This window comes from Atractosteus spatula, chromosome 27, assembly GCF_055471065.1.
Source record: "Atractosteus spatula isolate fAtrSpa1 chromosome 27, fAtrSpa1.hap1, whole genome shotgun sequence".
In the NCBI taxonomy this organism is placed as follows: domain Eukaryota; kingdom Metazoa; phylum Chordata; class Actinopteri; order Semionotiformes; family Lepisosteidae; genus Atractosteus; species Atractosteus spatula.
The window spans coordinates 8,233,191-8,252,934 of NC_142732.1; the positions used below are offsets into that span (position 1 = coordinate 8,233,191).

General features: G+C 43.5%; 1 protein-coding gene across 2 annotated transcripts; it reads right to left on the reverse strand.

Moving 5' to 3' along the window:
* Positions 1-5,860: 5,860 nt before the first annotated feature.
* LOC148814313 (T-box transcription factor TBX2b-like) lies at positions 5,861-19,217 on the reverse strand. Of its 2 annotated transcripts, none has more exons than XM_088906956.1 (7): positions 18,307-19,217; positions 16,836-17,103; positions 14,463-14,609; positions 12,141-12,217; positions 11,460-11,629; positions 9,160-9,764; positions 5,861-7,501 (listed from the first exon to the last, which is right to left on the reverse strand). In XM_088906956.1, exons 1-7 carry the CDS (start codon positions 18,666-18,668, stop codon positions 7,064-7,066), a joined length of 2,067 nt encoding a protein of 688 aa, XP_088763082.1. In that variant the 5' UTR covers positions 18,669-19,217; the 3' UTR covers positions 5,861-7,063. The 2 variants fall into 2 exon arrangements, with proteins under 2 accessions (XP_088763082.1, XP_088763081.1); XM_088906955.1 differs by having other exon boundaries at positions 9,160-9,767.
* Positions 19,218-19,744: the final 527 nt, after the last annotated feature.

Below are 19,744 nucleotides of genomic sequence, written 5' to 3' on the forward strand. Positions count from 1 at the left end.
GACACGGGCAGTGTACAGTGCTTGCAGACTCTCCGGGAGACTGTGGAGCCGTCTGGAGTCTCGCGATGGTGAAAACGGGTATTTTGAGTTTGCAAAAGAGAATTACCGCGACATCTAGTGGGCGATCACTGTGTGGCGTTTTCTTCATGGTACAGCGCGCAAAGCCGTTTCTCTTGCCGGCGCAGGCGGTGTTTTGCTGACTTTTGTCTCCAGGAGTCTTGGTATTATCATGCTATTACACGCACTTCTAACGAAAGAATTTAGCATTATCGCGTTTCGAGAAGTGAGGGGTTTTATATGCTGCACTCTAAATTTTAAAAGCAATGTCAAGGATGAAGAGATTGTTTTCTTATACAAACGTTAAGTTTCGTTTGACACCAGTGTGTGCGTGCGTTTTGTACCGTGTACAGGCTGTACGTGTGCCTTTGTATAGATTGCCCTATAAAATGTACATAAAGTTGTATAGGAAACCTAAAACAGCTGCTGAAATTATGAATTTCGTCCTTTCTGTAAAGTTCACAGTTATTTTCAGTAATAATAACGCTCACCCACAGCGTTCTTCTCTCCTTGTGTATTTACAGTAAATGACTCTGAGGTGTGTACAATAACCCTGTTCAGCCTGAGTAAAGGCGTGGTTCGTAGACAGTGGGCGTATTCCTGTGACGGTCCGAAGACACATGGCTGGTCTGCTGCTGGACACGTACCTAATGGGCGAAGTTCTTAAGAGTGCCGGTTAAAATACGTGAATGAAGCCATCAAGTCTGAGTGCGAATTTCCTGCCGAAGTAAGGCTTGTTCTCCTACTGCCGTGAGAGCGTCTGAGGGTCCTTGCCCACCGCTCTCCAGAAGGGGGCGCTGTCTCTCTGCCGAGGAATCGCTGGGAAAAAGAAATGTTTTCAGTCCCTCTATAACGTGAGAGTGGTTTGGCTATCACCAACGCTACGTCTGCCTACTAACACATCTCAAACTCGTCCGGACCCGGGTTGAGGAACACATACAGGGATTGTAACAGGGGCGAAGCGTAGTTCACTGTGTAATTGAACATTGTTGAACGTGTCGCCGCTTGCTCTTTTCCTGGTGGCCCTTGCTCGCGTTCTGATAGGTACGGTTTCATACTTGCTCTGGGTTTTCTAGGAATATAAATTATTCATTTCCCTTCTGCTCCCATTTACCCGCTGTGCTGTTTCCTCCGCGTTTGATGCACAACCGCCGACGGATAGAAGTAAACTAAAGGGCATCAGTACATTTCCCTGCATTGTAGGCAAACATCAGGAGTGGAAGACTGGCGGGGGGAGATAAAAAAAACAACATTTTGCGCCACGGAGCTATGAGCAGGATCAAAACGTCCACTATGACACGTGTTGTGCAGGTGAATCGGTGTGAGTGTGAGTGTGAGTGTGGGGGCGGCCGGCGACCCCCAGATAACTGCGCTGCGCCGGGCGCTTTCTCAACGACACGGTTCAATCGCGGGACAGGCTTCGTCGTGCGACGAGAACAAAATGGGAAAGAAGGGATACATCTCCGGGTTTGTTTGTTTTTTTGCTGCGATTTTCAAATAATAGCTTGTCGACCCAAACAGCCCACCACTTGTAAAGGAATATTGAATTCTGTTATTGGGGTTTCATAACAGTATGTAACATGAATTTCATACGCCACATCTTCCGCGTGTACTTTGTTAAAAACGCTCGGCCTGATCCGTGTTCTCCTCTATTCATAAAGTGAAAACTCTAGTTTTGGACCTTGTGATCGATCTACTCGGTAGTGTTCGTTGAATGTGTAAAATCTTCTGTAGGGAAATTCCTAGCGGCCCATAATACCCCTCAAGTACCCCGTAAATTGCATTTCCCTTACAATATGTTGTGCAACAGATAAAATACTCTAGTTTATAATATCAGCTTTCAGAGTGGAGAGGGGGAATCCATCGAGAAATTAGTGGTGAAATTCCGAGTGTCTTTTCACATGTCAACGTGTGCCTTTGATGCCCCGAAGTACAAGCTTACAGACTCCAGTTCCCTGCCTTAAGTAGTCGAAGCAAATTGACCCGGCCTTTATACCCCTGTACAATTACCAATCATTAGTTACTATCTGTGCGGCAGCCATTGGAGCCTATTGATCACTCATTGACTGATTGTTTTAGACAAACAGTTTTTTTTCCTCTGTGAGAGTGCGAGGTCCAGCAGCTTGCTCCGTTAATTGGAGATAACAGGCGGCCACAATGGCCCCTTAATAAAAAATGAGATTTGTGATTAGCGCAAGGCGGGGAGAGGGAGAGAGAAAAGAAAAGGACCCAGAAGAGGGCTCTCTAATTAGGAGCTGCAGCTCTCGGGATCTCCCTCAGCCTTTGTGAGCGGGTGTGGGGAGGCTGTGTGGCCGGCAGTCAGGCGACAGGCGCCGGTTCCTGGACAAAGGATGTCTGCTGCCGGAGTGGCTAGGCGTCCCAGCGCCCATCCTCCCCTCATTTCCCAGCCCGGGGCCCTTAACCCTTTCGCCGTGACACGGGCTGCGTCTCCCCGCGCTTCGCCTCCCAGACAGGCGCGCTCCCTCTCCTCCCGACGCCGGGGACTCGGAATGAAACGCCCGACTTGCGTGGAAGGACGGACCCACTGTCCTCACCGAGAAACTAGGGAAAGAAATACCCCCCCTTTTTTAGAGCGAAGGAGAATCCTTGTGTTCAAGCTGAACCCATTCTGTGATTTACTCAGGGCGGGCAGGTGTTAATAGCCAGTAATTGTTGGAACTGTACTAGATTATTGTTTTGTTTTGTTTTTATCCGTTTCTCTGTTGCTATACGTGTAAAGCATAATGCATTTCAAAGCACGGACAAAAAAAACAGATAAAGAAACGATACTCGTTAAGATGTAACAGACGACGGTGATTACAGGGAACGTTTGGTAAAATCTCAGCTCAGCTGTTGTGGAAGATATTTTGAAAACAACAGCACGTTTCTACACTCAATGTTTGTAGTTGTCTTTATCTTCTTTTGGTTTGTGAAATGGATTAAAACGTTTCAGATGAATCCCAACTTTTATCCGGGTCTGCTTTCAAACTGGGAGTGACTTCAGTAGTCTGGATTTCCCTCGGCAATTCAAGAAAATGAATATTAATCCGATATATTAATAAGTAGCCCACATTAACCACTTCATTAACTTGTTATATCTATAAGAGCAGAATAACGTTTGAAAATCGGACGAAGCCATTCAGACCCAAAAAGCTCGCTTGGCTTTTAGCAGCTGATGGACAACATTTTAGCGTAATGCCTTCTAAAGATAATTTTGTTTCTACAAATAATTGTGGTTGTACATTATAGGAGAGAGTTCCATACAATATTCTGATTTTTAAACCCATTATTCATCTCTCTGTAATGTACATTAAAGACCGTAATTATGCAGTATTAAGTCCATGCGTAAATATATCCCAAACTGGCCTAATGTCCGCCATCCCATGCTGGTCTTTTCAAGCACAGTATAATTTCCCAGTTTTCAAAGTTCTGCGTTTATCCACTCAAACAGTTAAACTCTCCGTGTGCCATAGAAAGTGCAAAGGAAACGTGTTATTGAAATACTTTGAAAGGGGGGCGGCAGAACTTCCGTATTAAACACAACCGATCTATAAATATCCTCAAATTACTATTCTCTTTCTATATATAACTAAATACAGACAATGCCGGCCTACGGCGAATAGGAAACTCAGATTAAAACATTAATCACTAATAGTTCCAAAATAGAATCTCCGGTTCAGGACAGTTAACAGAGCAGACAGGCTGCGAGGCGACACTTCACGTACCTTATGCTGAAAAGTCAATTTCCGCAGGTTGTGTTTAAAAAAATAAAGAGTAACAAAAACTTCTGCTGATTATTTAAAAAAAAAGTGATGTTTTCGTTACCTTTCAAAGCTAGCCTACGGACTGACATTTCCTATTGACATTCAAACCATCTTGTACAGTACTTCCCAGACCCACGGAATAAATTATCCCCAGATCAAAGTATACCAGTGTGTTTCAAGATGGTTTTAAAACGTGTTGCTCCTGAAACCGCTTTTAAATAAACGCATGCGCTTAGCTCTTTTGTCACTTTATCTTAAACGCAGAAGGACAGTGAATTCTGGAGTGTTCTCACGGGGTCTATCGCAATTTGGCGTGACTGGAGTGTCGGACTATTCTTTCACTGAGAACTGTAGATAGTAACAGGTGGGCAGTAAGCACGGATACGTCTGGTCCCTCGTCCTGGGCGATCGAGTCGGCCAGCGTCACCTACAGTAGGACCACTTCTAAAATAATAAAACCCGCGGCCTGACACTCATTTCAACAAACGGAAAAGTTTTAAAACGGAAAACATTTCACAAAGCTACTGCGTTGCTGGATTTTTCAAGTACTGAAAAAAGTTAGATACTACAAAACAGTTCTATTATTTTCTTTCTAGTGTTTCACAATGCGATGTTTTCGCCTTTAGATTAAACAAATCTCACAAACTTCCATCTTTGCAGTGTTATGTTAAAAGAGAATTGTAAATGTAAACAGTATAATGTTCATATAATGCATTTGGGAAGATTACAATACGAATCACATATTAATGTTTTTAGTATAGCTACCCTTTAATAAGCAAATCGTTTAATATGTATCACAGAATTCAATAAATCTAAACTAATATACTCTATTTCTTTTTACCTTAGTATGAAAATTCGAGTGGCTGTTTTTACCTTTTGTGAGTAGTTTTTAAGAAAACCGATTCATGTTCTGTATCTTCTTGAGTTGAACAATTTCCAATTTCGATTAGTTTTATTTAAGCTCTCAAATGTCTGTGATTAAAAGATTAATTTCTTGCTGCAAAAGCCTAGCGGGTTTTTTTTTTCGTATTTCCTCTCAAATGCGTTTCCTTGTTTAATTTATAAGCCAAGGTAAGATGAAACCAAAAACTAGAAATAAATCTAATTAAACCACTAGTTCTAATTTTTTTAAAAAAAAAAGATTGATGTGCTCGTGTTTTAAAGCGTTTTATTAAAGACGAGTATGGAGATGAGACCTGTTAGCAGATTTCGGACCCATTGAAAAGACCAGACTACAGACTAGCGGCCAGCAGGGGGCGCGTAAAACCTTAGTGTGGCGATTAAACCGTTCTGTTGAAACTGCTGTCTCTTACATCAATTAAGCTGCTGAAGTGCGTTTATTTTAACAACGAAGTTCAGAGCAATTGAAATAATGCTGCATCGCATTTAAACGCTAGTTCTGTAGATTAAATACTTCAGTCCCGTCGATTGGAAGACTCCATTGTGTTCGAATGTCAGAATGCGGACAGCAGATTTGTTTCTCAAGAAAGCTGTAACAGACCCAAAGAGCAGGCGAGTTATGAATGAGCTGCCATTGAGCAGAACCAAAGCGGTGAAGCTCGAAACCAATAAGTGACTTGCAGGAAGCCACGGCGTCAAAACCAAGCTGAGACCATAAGGGTGACAAATAATGTTCCTAAATCCCGCGATTACAAGTCTTCATGGGAGTTACGATACTTAAATTAAGAACGAAAACGTTGTGGCATCCTGACTTGCTGTTTGATTGCACATTGCGTTGGACCGTCCTAACCAGGTCTAGTTGTTTTTTTAAGTTCTCGAGTAATAAGGGTACTGTTTGTCATAGCAGTGATACCGTACAGTGCGAGACAAAGCATAATAGGAACTAACCTGAAAGATCATTTTACTATAATTGATCCAAGCACGGCGTAGTTTAGGGGCACATTTTAAGTATTATAAAATCCTACTTTGTGAGCTTTTTATATTCCGAGTGACAATTTTTAAATACCGTTCTAAGAATTTAAGTTTACTCAGGTGAGTTAAACGAATCAAATGTATAAATATAAAAAAAACAACCACAATTTAACACATTGATTTTTTTATTGAAAGTGAGAGAATTCAACAAAAAACATATGAATTTACCCGAATAACCAGCATAAACGAGATACGCTTTCAATTTAACCTATATAGCGCCCATTCAGAAGAGGGACTTTAAAAAAATCTCTTCTGTACTGGAGTGAAAAAGACCTGAGGTTTTCCTGCCTTTGCGCCTCCCCATTTATATCATACCAGGTTAAGATAATTTGTGAACTTGTTGTTAATTGTGTTAAGTGTTGTAGGCGATTGTAACATCTATGCAATGATGGCACACTGTCTCCTTCACGTGTCACAGGCAGGATAAACAACGACGCATCACATATAGAAACATTTTCTCTTTCAAACCAACAAGCGCTAAATATTTTCATTTACAATATATGCTCATGTAAAATGAAAACAAAATAAATGCAACGAGTTAAACTCTAAATATTATGTACACGCCAATGTACAACTTTGAATAAATTAATACCAATTTGCATATTCTGGGATCCTTATAGCTTATTTACAGAATTACTTTTTTTTTTAATTACATAAATATTTCAGATACAATTGTCCCGTCAGAAAATTACAGATCTTCCACAGCTGTTAAAGAGAATCAGTTTTAATGACGGCACGTGTGATTTTTATTTCCATCCCTTTTTGAATATTTTTTTTTATTTTATTTTTTTGGATGAAGCTTCATTTTTTTTTCTTTAAAAAAAAAAACAACAAAATAAAATCATAAAATAAAATCTACCAACCGGCCAGTCCAATTTATGTCGGCACCACCGTTTTTCTGATTCCTACTTTAAGGGAAGGGACGCTGCCTTCACTTGAAACGCCCGCACCCAACTCCCCACCCCGACAGTTTCTTTTCGTGATTTATCTGCAGGCGTCCGTAAAAAAAACAAAAAAAACACCCTCCAGAGAGCATCCTACTGTTCTGAGTCGAGCCCCCTCTGGAAATTTGCTACCGATGCTTAAAAAGTCCTTTTTTTTTTGTTTTGCCTTCCTTTGGAATGACAGTGCAGTGCTCGTTTTACTTTCTGGTTTTGTCATGCGTGGGATTGTTCCTCCTGTATTAATAAGTTTCTATGCTTTCTACTGGTCCCCCCTGTCCAAGCGCAAATGTTTCACTCAGTGTGCTGTACAAAACGAATTCCTAACGACCCTTCATCTTTCAAGTCATCGTGAGCCCCGTTCTTCCATCACTTGGGGGAGTCCCTGGCTGGGGAGCTTTCTCTTTGGCTCTCCAGCCCGCTGACCAGTCTCTGGATGTTCTGTAGTTCATTGATCGATTCCTTTAGGGGCGTTTTGGGGGAACTGGTTCTTTGACTAGCGCCCGACTTGTGGCTGTGGTGGTCGGGCACCGGGCTGGTCTCCCTGCTGCCCGACTTGGAGGACTCGGATCCCGGGTTCAGGCTGCTTGGCAATCCGGTGGTGAGCAGGTTTGTGCTTTGCGGGATGGACACGGGAATCTGGTACGGGTTGAACCTCAGCCTGGGCCGGGAGCTGCTCAGGAAGGGGTTGCGGGAGAGCGAGGTGGCGGCGCTGCTGGTGGGGAGAGCCGAGGCGGCGGCGGCCGCGGCCGCCATGTAGGTGTAGGGATACGGGAACAGTCCCCCAAAGGTCGGCATCGGGATACCCTGCAAGCACACAGACACCCGGAAACGCGCTGAGTACAGTCGGGGAAGCATGCGGAAAACCAAACACTCCTGTATTACAACATGAAGATGATCGCCCAGGCCCTAGTTTAGGGGGGTGGGGGGGAACTGACAGCATTGTTTGCTTAGCTTGTCTCAAAGATAGCTGAAACTGCCGTCAGACGAACTGTTGATGCAGACTGCTTTATCCCAAATCAAACATCACCGCCCCCAATTATGGTAAGTTTCCTTACAAGTTAATGCTTGTCCAAGAATTTTCAAAGAGAATCGTGCAGTTTCATGTCTCGAAGAGGCTGGAATCACACGAGTGTATTGACCGCCAGAGCCACCCCCGGGCCAGCATATATTGATAAAGGTGTAGGATGCCTCTCTAATGCAACACGTGCTCCGCGGACTGCAGGTCTCTGCAGCGCAGACCGGTCAGCACCCAGCGTCCAGCCGGTCGCCAGACTTGTTGATCCAGTGTCACCAGTCAATATTTCACTCGACGCGTGCTAAAACTGGTCTGCTCAGCAGTGTATCGATGCGCGTAATCTAAACGTTTGCGAAACCCGTCTTTATATGATATATATTAAAAAAAACATCTAGAGGAATAATTCCGTTCTCTGCTGCCAGCTAGGGTATTCTGAATACCTCGACTTCTACAAACTGCTGTTGCACCGCATCTGTGCTTTAAGGTCGTATCAATCACGTTACACACGCTGAAATGCTTTAGAAACAGGGATCGATCTTTTACTTGAAAATAAAAAAATATGCATAAAATCTCATTACAGAGAGACATACAGGACAGTCAAAATTTTGGAGCTGTTTTGTGCGTTTTAATCTGCTACAGATTTCTTCGTTAAAAAGAGCAGCGGGGTTGCAGTCAATTAAACGGGTATCGCCACTAAAGACATATTATAAAGATGTGACTATACTGGGTAATATGTAGATGTATCTACCCAGTCTCACACCTGCACTGCTCATGTATTTTTGTCAGGACTGGATGAAGTATGACTAGATGTGAGGCAGCAGGCATGCTGCCTTCTGCATCGAATTGTGACATTTGAATTATAGTAATATAACCTCACGTCAAAGTAGAAAGGTACTTTTCAGTTAGGACATTTTTCAGTTAAAAAAAATGAGTGTTGGAATGAATCTTCCAAAGCAGCCCATTCTGCAATTACAGCGATTCTAACACCGTGGCAGAGTCAAAGAACAAACCCCATAGGTGTAAGTAACACAGTAAACAGCATTTTCCCATCACGTCCATTCTCTGAAGAAGCAGAATCTGGGCCTTCATTTAAAACAGGACGTACAGACAAGTCAAACAGCAGCCAAATGTGGGTTTAAGTTGACAGGGACTGTGGAGGACAGATGCAATCCCCCTTCTATGAATAATTTGCAATTGTTGTAACAATATTGACCTGACTGCACAGTCTATTTTAATGTGCAGGATGCTTTGCATTTAGATAAGATGCAGCACGTGTTGCTAAACTGCACAAAGCCGGGGCAAAGGGTGGGGCTTGGCGCAGGTCAGCGAGCTGGTCGGGTTCTGGTGGGAGGAGGTGTGTAGAGGGTGTCTAGGTGTGTGTAGAGAGTGTGTATAAGGTATGTAGGTGTGTGTCTAGGTGTGTAGAAGGGCGGCGAGCTCCTCTTACCTGAGAGGCCAGCATGTGCTGGGACAGGTGGAAGGGGAAGGGGGTTGGGGTGCTCCCTGCGCCCTGGGCTGTGGAGAGGGTGCCGTTCTCCAGGCCGCTGGACACCGACGCCAGCAAGTGCCCCATGCCCATTGCCGAGAAAGCCCCGGGGGCCATTGCGAACTGTCCGGGGTGGATGAAAAGAGGCTGCCCCGTGTTCAAGGGGTTAAAGAACTGCTGGCTGTGCAGGCCGGAGAGGGCCAGGCTTTGCAAGTGTCCAGCGCTGAAGTGGGAGGGACTGTCTGTCTGCACCATGAGGGGCGCGAATCCGTCCTTGGTGCCACTCAGGCCGCCGCAGTCCGCATCCTTCTTGGAGGAGTCCGTCTCCTTTCTGTGCCTGCCCTCCGACTTGTCCTTCTCCAGGCTCCTGATGCTGAAGATGGAGTCGGCGTCTTTCCTGGAGTCCGGGTACTCATCCTTCTTCGCCGGGCTGGGCTTCTCCTTCACTCGCTCCTCGCACCGCGGGCTGGCCGGGGAGGGGGGCTCGGGGCCGGGGCTGCCCACCCCCGCCGAGCGCTCCTCCTGCTGGTCCAGCTCCTGGTCGCTGTCCGCGCAGGGCTTCTCGTCTGCTGAGGGGAGACGACAGACACACTGAGTGTGACGGCAGCCACGCACACCTCCCGTGGAGCTCCTGGCTCTCGGGGAATCCAGGGCCCGAGACTGAAGGGGCATGCATCTCCGTCAAGTAAGGGATGATCAACCGGAGAACATTTATTCTTATTTCGCCAGAAAGAGAACAAATCCCGATTGACAGTGAGGGTCTGGAAGCCCAGTTATGCAGCAGAGCATTTACTGGAGCGCTCTGACTGAAGCGCCTGGCTACATCAGCGTCGCTACACCGCGGATTTGAACCCGCAACCCTCCTGTCCAACATCCGCGCCACTGCTTCACGGTGCTGCCTAAGAGTTCCTGAATCCGACACGGAGATACCCAGACGATTGTTTCAAGAGCTCGGTTCAGATTTAGTGTTAACGTGTCTGCTCCGACCACTTCCTTCCTGCATGTCAACAAAGGGGTCTCGGGGAAATTGCAGAGATTTCCATCCTTTTCAACCGTCTGTTCTTTTGTGTTGGTGTATGCATATTAAATCAAACTATTGTAATGGAACAAAAAATAAAGATTAAACTTTTATTTGAACATCATCCTTTTTATTTTAAGATGATGATTTGCTTCCAAGCATTCAGGCAACAGCATCCTCGGAGCCTGCCAGACTGAGAGATGTACCAGAGCACACGATTTGCCTCCCCATCGTGTGTTGCGCGGATTATAGATTATGCGCGTTTCTGACCCGTTAATAGAACAGCTCCCATCACGTGCCCAGCACTAAAACTGCACACGCAGGGATTTGCTATCGAGAGCTCTGCAAACTCTGTGTTTCCAGAGGACATTGAACGCGTTGTGCAGCCTCTCCTGTTTGCCAGTATACCGCGGACAGCTTTTTAAACCTTCTGTTAAAAATTGTCAGTATAGCCTATTGTTTGTGAGGACTACAGGGACCCACGGCGAATACCTGCACCGCAGTCTTTATTAAGACCGTTCAAGCCCAGTTCGGCGTCAAAAAAACTGACCCTCGTGTTGACGGCAGCTTTCATTAACACAGCGCGTGTTTGTAATAGAGCACCGTGCGATTTAAATATTGTTTGTGGCCGGGCTGGATTTATTCAAATCCCAGCAGACGCTCACGTGATGAATAAATACACAAATTCGAGGAAAATGCTTTGCAAAACCACGGCTCGCCACCGAGTGACACCCGGTCGGCCGTAATGACGTCATCGAACCTGGCCTGACAGCGGCGCTTGAGAAGGAAAACGGTGAAAGCGGCCTATATAACAGAAAGAGGTCACAGAGGGGGGAAGCCAAGGAAGACGTGTTAATACCGCTCTTCTTGTACAGCGTGCTTCTTGAAGAAGGCCCCCCAATTTCCTTTTATTTTGGAGTGAACTGCTTGTTCCTTTATCTTTAGTCCTGGCGTCTGTTTCATGTGAAGCACTGTTGGCATTTATAAAAAATGTCCGAACCTTTATTTGTCTTATAGACAAATTTCAGTGTATTTCTTTCTCTCAGAATATTCAGCCTGTAACAGGACCACAAGTACTTTAAATATCGGATTTTGAATTGAATATCGTGGTTCTTCAGTGTTAAGCCTATTCGTTTTAGATGCCCAACAATGTTGTAAATAGATACAGAGAAGACCTTTTCTGATCATCTGCTGAAGTGGCGAGGACGAAGAGCAACAGTTAAGTAAAACTTTGTAGCCATACCCCGACTCGCCCGGCGGAACCGCAGAGGGCTGGACGCGGGTCCCATCGGGGACTGTGCAGTTTCCCTGCCGGTGGTGGGTTCGCTCGAAGAGGCGTCCGAATCGCCGCCTTCCCGATCCGCTTTGCATTGATCCTCATACATACGTAGCGAGGGTAGAGTTAACTGCTTCCTAAAAAAAATGGAGTAAGATATATAATCTAATTGTCTTCACGAAGCTAAGGCAAATCTGTATACCAAATCAATCAACCCAGTTACCTTGGATCTATATCGCATTCACTTCGCTGGAGCCAGATAAATATTTCACATACATGAGATGGATTGCATTGTTTTGGCTGTTGCACATCTTCAGAGAAATAGATTATGCCTCCTTTCTAAAGTACCGAGAAGCGAGGGTAAAACAGTTTAAACTACAAGTGTGTTTTTTTTTTCTGCTTTTGCTGAGATTGCGAAAAAAAAATTCGGAGCATTCATTGATTACACATCTGCTACCCTAATTAAACCAAAGGCAAAACAAAATCTGCCTTCAGAAACTGACAACATGGTCTGTTATGAGAGAATTATTCTCCCCTGATATCACTTAAAGTCAAGAAGTTTGCTCTCCTAGCGTGTCGTTTGGGAGCTGAAGTGGAAAAAATATTCTAAATGGTGGAAATTCAAATGGATAAAACCAGACAATTTACCTTTTTTCTCTTCTTCCGTTGCCAGTGTCTCTGAATCCCTTGGCAAACGGGTTGTTATCAATTTTAAGCTGTGTGATCTGGAAAGGGAACATCAACATTTATCATTGCCTCACAAAAACCGGGAACACGGTGTCAGCAATACCGTACAAAAGCCTGCCCGACTTTATCTGATTAAAGCATCAAACTCTGAATATCTCTTGTCTGGAACAGAACTATTCAGAAACGATTCATGAATGATAGATCATTGAATGGTTTTACAGAACCACGTGTGTTTATTTATATGCACCATACGGTACGAAATGCTTCCAAATCTATAGTTATGAGCACACCATTCAGGCCCATATAACCTACTGCGTGTGATAGGTCATGCTTATTTTGATTAATGTTATTGTATAATTGACTGTTTACTTGTAGTTTTAGGTCGCATTTACCAGCAGTCCGTCTACGGTCCATCTAATAATAAGACGCCGAAATAAAATGATATTCAATGAGAGAAAGTGCTTGGTCAGCACGGAGCGCATCTCCTAGAAGAGGTCATTGATATATCTTATAGTGGCCTCTTAAAATTGTTTTTTCCCCCAATTAGGTCTTTCGCGTACAGCACCCTGTTTAACAAGCCGCACGGTTTATTAAAAATGATGCTGAGGTTTGGTTTGAATTATTAATCGAGTTTTAATGATAGGAAGTTATTTTCACTGCCCCCGTGAGAAAAGGCGGCGACTAAACATCGCTGCGTTGGTTACACCGCCATTCCTTTCGGTGAGAGAGCGAGGCGGAGAGACAGAAAGAGACTGAATGATGGTGCTGGCGACGCTGAATTATCAATTATTCATTGCGTGTTGCATTTTTTTTGTTCTATTTGGATATCGAGCAAAATCAATCCTCTTCCTGTAGTGACTTTTCAGTAACCGTTGTGTTATGTTTATGATTGCTAACGCTTTTGCATACTCAACATAAAGTTATTATACATTGCAGAATCTGCGATTGAACATCGCCCGTTCAATGATCCAATACAAGCTAGAGTTCTCATTTAATTGAGCCTTTTCGTGCAGCACAGTGGAACTGTACCTTAAAAATACCTCTATAGAGTTATTAATATTATTGTAGTGTCTCATCGGTGACGCTTGTGTAGTATTCGTGTTCATCAGTCCAGTGCAGCGCTCAGATGTCTTCCTATCTGTGATATTGAACTGTCGTGCTGCTGTGATCGCGACGCTGCCCAGCCCGGAGTAGCTCGCGGACATACTGGGGAGCCTAAGTGCCTTCTGATCGATTGTGACTCTCTGCCATAAACTTTACGATACCAGCAGGCCCACCAGGCCTCTCGGACACAGCCGTCAATTAGCATCCGAGGGAGGGGTAGAGGGGAGAATTAGAGGAGAAGAAAAATAAATACTCCCCTCGAATTTAGGAATTACTGACACCTTCCCCCAAACCAGAAGCAAATCACCTGTCTTAATTCTCCACGGAAGTTAAAGAGAGCTATGCGCTTACTGGACGAGTTGAGTTTAATTCTATCACGAAACATTAAACACAAGCTGCATTTTCCTAATAATATTATCTTCTGATTGCATATTAGTACTTTAAATTCTAAAAATCCACTGAGCAAATAGAATCTAATTTCATATGCCACAAATAGCAATAACAGTCATATTAATGCTAAAATATTAACAACAATATTTTAATAAAGAGTTGGCAATATGGAACATATGTTTTTCAGACGGATAAGAGGCCAGTAAAGGATTTCATTTCCACACAGTTATTTATTAATGCCCACTTTACAGAATACACGTGGAACTTGAATGCGCGAATCTAAAATCTAGCCTTTTTTCAATTACTATGTAAAACAAATTAAAACATATTCCATTCCTTAGCAAGAACCAAAAACAAGAGCTTAAAAATCGCAATAATAGAATATCAGCTACATAAACTGTGGCGTTCGAAAGCTTGAGTTTCACACAATATAGCTTTTAGACACTCATACGTGAAGATTACGGTCCACTGTGCAAACGTATAACAGAAAAAAAATAAATGTGGAAAAATGGAATGCCATATTGCGTCCTATTTTAGTTTTTGTTGATTTGGTGTTGTGCTTTCAAAATTCAAAAGAATTATTCTTTAGCTGAGGCTCCAAAACCCGGAAACCTGGAAGTTATTTTTATTATAATTTATGTTCACATAATATACCATAAATAACAATAATAAAGGCGGCGCTTAAATGCCCTAGCCAATGTCAACAAAAACCAAGCAGAATCCGGTATCTTTAAGGTGCATAAAGAGGTGATCAAACGAACCGATTTATAAATATCAACCGTGACTCACCTTGTCGTTTTGATAAGCAGTGACAGCGATAAAATCCGTCTCTGGGAAGACATACGTCCGAAAAGTGCTGTACGGGAGCTTCAGGATGTCGTTGGCTCTCACAATGTGAAATCTGGGCTGGTACTTGTGCATAGAATTGAGGATAGTCTGCAACATAAATAAAGTAACATCAGATTTTGCTTTTGAAAAACGCTTAAATATAACCCTGTATGTAGAATTAATATCTAACTCAAACTATTCACTGTATACAACATTGAGTTTATACACCTCCAGGTACACACCACGCCTAGTCGGAATTATCATTACTACAGATTAAATCGCATTCTGCACTGAGCATTGCAATAGATTACGCGCTTAATCTTTAAAATACGACACATTTAGAATTTAATTTATAACATGTTTGGAAATGCATAGAACTTTTTAATTAAAAACTCCCGGAGGGCAGGCTATGAGAATTTTATTTTCGTGTTCTGGAAGAAAAAAAACCGGTACCGACATAAGTGCATACACCTGAATAAACACCGGACACTCTGGTCGGAGCGACCCTGCTGTCATGTCATATTACACTTGGTTTATATAAAAAAAACATCGGTTATTTCTATGTCATAGTAACCGACTTCTGGTTTTAGTGGCATGGCAGCTTTTCTGCCACTTAAGAGAGGCGGAGTGGATTTATTTCAGAAACGTTGCGCGATCCGTCATTCAGGCGTGCAGACCGACTGCGCGGAAGACCCGGGACGAGCCCGTGTCACGACTCCAGCTTGCAGCCTGATAGAAACGTATCCCAATAACACGAAACGGAAAGACAATAACACTTCAGGGATTGTGTGTAAAAATTGTACTTATGTATTAAATCGTTGCCCCCACCTAAAATAGGTCTATTAGTGTTTTACTGCGGGTTAACAGATGACTAAGTACCGTAGGGCATTGTGTGTTTATTCTTTGTTAAATAGGTAATATAACATACATACAAACGCACGAGTTATTCAAGCAACAGAGATTAAATTTATACCCACATACTCGGCTATTACGCGGAACGGGAGCGGTAGGGTAGCACATTTTAATACATGGGAACTAGAGGCAAATAAAACCTTAGATGAAGTTTTTAAAAAGGACTGGGTGCCACAGGTTGCAAATGTGCACGCCGCACATGTAAAGCTTCTATTTGTGTGCGGCCGTTTGTTTACAGTGCCTTGGTTTTGAGTGAAGCAAAGTACAGGTGATAAGTCTAGTGCAATTTGCCTCTGCTGCTTTTAATTTTCATGGCACTGTTATTAAGTCCTCCCCTGCTTGTCTTCCCTTGTACGTCCACGCCACACTCAAGGGAGACCCGGTACAAACGCTTCGGGGCCTGGAGTAAGTGGCCACGCATTGCCTCCCGGCGCTGCCCCAGCCATCAGGCGCGCTGGGGAGACCTGACCAGACGTCAAAGGTCGCTGTGAGTAGCTGGCCCGTTCAATACAGCGAGCCTGAGTGTCTGCATCTCCTCATTGACCTGCCCCTTTCCCTTGGCTCTGTCCTCATCAGCCCCCACCGCAGGCCCTTCCGAGAAGCACGCCAGTCTAATATACAGTAATATGCATAATATATATATAATATATATATAGTTTGCATATAGCTGCTGTATCATTGCGAAGTACCATTTGTACTCTCCGCTCGGAAATGAACTCCCTAGCTATGCAGTAACGCACTGTGGCATTTGTATTAATAGATAAAATACTCGCTTGTCAAAGGGTTTATTGATCCAGCTCTGTCTTCGGGCTTTAAGCTGAAGACTATTTTAAAGTAGAAGCTATCTTTAAATTTCCCCCAAAAAAATAAAGATAAACGTCTAATTAACGCCCGTAAATTAAGTTTCATATATATAATTGAAATGCAGTTTTTTTAAAGTTTCATCTGACCATGTGATGTTCCTTTTTTCAATTTTACGTGTTTACTTCTTTCACAAACAGGAGATATTACACGGATTTTTAAAGAAGCTCCTCCGTACCACAATACAAACTACTCCCTAAGAATAATGTAACATTTCATCAGGAATTTACAAAGCCTTAATATCAACCACTACCATCCAAATGATCGGCAACACGAAGTTTATGAAATATTGCTTTATATTAGCAGTGAACTAAATTCAATCTGCTGGCTGTAGCCTGTTCTGGTTCTGTTCTATTTATTTTTTCATTGTTAATCGACATATATTTTAATACTTTCAAGGGTGGTATCTATAAATCATTGTTATAACATTATTGAAATTAAGTATCGAATCATTTAATACGAATCATGAATCAGCATTTATAAACAAATCTCCCGAAAACAAACAGCAAATTAAAATCCTCCATTCATGCATTTTCGCTCCAGGACTTCAAGAGTACTTACAAATCCGTGTTTGTCGGAGATATTGTTAGTCAGCTTGAGCTTGTGAAAAGCGACAGGTTTGGCCATCCACTGCTCCCCTGTAGCGGGGCTGTCCGGGTGGATGTACATTCTCTTGGGCATCTCCGGGTCGGCCTTGCCCGCCACCATCCAGCGGGAGTTGTGGAACTTGTACCGGCAGTCGTCAGCGGCCACTATATCCATCAACAATATATACTTGGCCTTTTTGTCAAGACCGTTGACTCGAACTTTAAAAGGAGGAAACATTCTCCTGAAACAAAGGGGAAAAAAAAACACAAGGGCAAAATAAACTCCTTGGAAGCGATCTGTCGGCTGAGCAGCCGGGGCGAGGAAGCGTTCGGCGGGCGTCTAGTTACTGAGCAAAAAACGTGAAGCCCTTTCTTTCCCGTCATTTCTGAAGACTTGTTACTTTCCCCCGAGTCGAGCTTTTGTAACATCACAGTGTTTCTACCGCACCAAAGAAATAACGAGGAGTCCAACTAAAAACATTTGTTTTGGTTTTTTTTTAAATGAAAAAGCGGCCCCATGGACGAAGATATTTAGGATTTATCAGCGTTCTTTTTTATTTACCTAATCGGATTACTCGTGTTTGATTTATTTTTGTACCACTAAGACGTGCTGCATTACAATTAATATCTAAACACGATTAATGATAAGTAGGACAATCTCTTACTTTTTCTCCTAAAACTATTAAGGCGCTAAGAATGCAGGACAATGTGTATGCGTTACACTTTTCATACAACTTCAGATTTCTGAAGGCGACGATCTAAACCGGTCAACAATCTTTGAAGAATATTTATGACTTTGCCCTATCACTTAAATCACAATCTTCTTTTTAAAGTGACAGGCTGTTTACAAAAACCAGAAGCTTCAGTGTCATGACAGAACCACGGTGTGATCCCTATACTGGCTTGGTTTTGTGGAGCAAATTCCTGGATTTTTTTTTGTTCAGGCTCAATTTTTCATCTGTTCTTATGAAATCGATTTTCTTAAGGATCAGGGACTCTGCTAAAACACAACACGCAAAAAAAAAATACGTTTTATTCTGGTGTTTTCGGAAATTCATGACTAAACGACATTGAATTCATTTCGGTCTCTGATACTGAGAACTGAAACATTTCTTAAAATTATTATTTTTACACATAGTAATTCAAATCTTAAACCGTGCGCTGCCAATGTATATTAATGTAAAAAATTAAGAGTATTATAGCCTGCTCTTTAATATCCTACATCAAGCAATCTGGGTTTTCCGTAGTAAAAAATAAAGTTAGGAGAACAGGCCATTCAGCACACGAGGGAATATATATCAACAGCGGATTCTGGTCTCTCGCAGGCTGCGGTTCTTCTGAATTTGTTCTGTAAAATCGTTACAACAATGTGAATTAACTACACGGAGATTAAAAACTGGGGGGGGGGGGGAGAAACTGATACTGGGTAATGGAACTTCTCCTACCTCCCGGATTTGGTAATCACCATCTCAGTTCCCAGTTTGTGAAATTGGTCCCACAGCTCCTTAGCTTCCAGCGTGACTTTCGGGTCGTCCTCCACCTCCTCCTCGGGCTCCAGGCTCTTCAGGGAGCGCAGATGGGCCGCCTGGTGATGGTGCCCCAGCGCCGGGTGCAGCGCCGCCTCAGCGGCTCCGGCCAGGGCAGGGTCCGGGATGGGCTTGCCCAGGGCGCCGGGGGGCAGCGTCAGCGCCGGGAAGAAGGAGGGCTGAGCCGCCGCTAGGAAGGCTGACATGGGGAAGTCGGCCGGCCGGGGAGCGTGGAAAGGGTGATACGCCATGGCAGTCCCTGTGAAAGTTGGATCTCTCATCGGTGCATCCAAAAATCGAGGTGGAATTAGTACAGGCAGTTAGACTGATTTTTTTTCTCTCTCTCTCTCCCCCAAAACAGAAGGTACGTTTTCCAAAGACGCAAAATAACACCCCTTCGTTGGCTCGCAACGGTAACGGAATGTCGGCAGCGGTAAAGGGGTAATGAAGAAGAGGGAAAGGGCTGGCTCGTTTCACAGCTGCAAGGAAAAAAATAAAAACAAAAATGAAAAAGGTCTGATTTCGGATAGTCCGGGTGCTGCTGCTGCTGCTGCTGCTGCTGCTTCCCCGAAGTCCCGCCGCAATAACAACAACGATAATAATATTAGTCAGCGGGATTCTGCATCGATGCCGATGATTCTGGAGTTTCCTCTTTTTTTTTTCCTTCCCAAAAGTCGCTTTCAGCACAGGCAGGATCGCTCTGTGAAGGGGGATGCGCCAGCAGGAGTGATCATTCTCCACAGTCCCGGAGTTGAAATGGTTAGATCTTGCCCCGCTCTCTGTAGAACTGTGACTATCTCACATGTCCTTCCTGCTCCGATCCCAACACTAATGAACCAAGCCCCCTTGATTGCTCATTTTACGCTTTCTGGACCAATTGTGGGCCTCTATAGGCGTGGTTTTGACAGCTCCGGCCAAGACCGAGACGAGGGAGGGGGTGGACAAGAAGGTGTCGGAAGCATTAGCAGTAAGAAAACATGTCAACAGAATAAAATATTAACCAATGACAGAGAAAAGATCGGGAAATCCCACCCCCAGCTCCAAGCCAAACACCGGGTCAGCCTCCCATCTGTGGCCGGCGGAGAGAGCGCCTCGGTCGGCTTGCGTTTAATAATTTTACTAAACTGCTCTGCACCTTGTCTGAGGCTCGTAATACACACCCATATAACAAACATAACCTAAATGAATTAGGATTAAATATACATTTGGATTATTCTTTTTTTTTCATTCGCGAAGCCGATATAAATATATGTAACATTACACAAATTACTTGACATATTATCTACATCTTACGGTTTTATTTAAATCTTTTAAATGGTAAAATGATTTTTTTAAAAATAGTTTTGTTTCTTGGTGG

Coding starts and splice junctions, on each gene's coding strand:
- LOC148814313 (XM_088906955.1), bottom strand. CDS start 18,668: ATGAGAGATCCAACTTTCACAGGGACTGCCATGGCGTATCACCCTTTC. Junction 17,104..18,306: donor GTGATTACCAAATCCGGGAG/GTAGGAGAAGTT, acceptor CCTTTGTTTCAG/GAGAATGTTTCCTCCTTTTA. Junction 14,610..16,835: donor TCTCCGACAAACACGGATTT/GTAAGTACTCTT, acceptor TTTATGTTGCAG/ACTATCCTCAATTCTATGCA.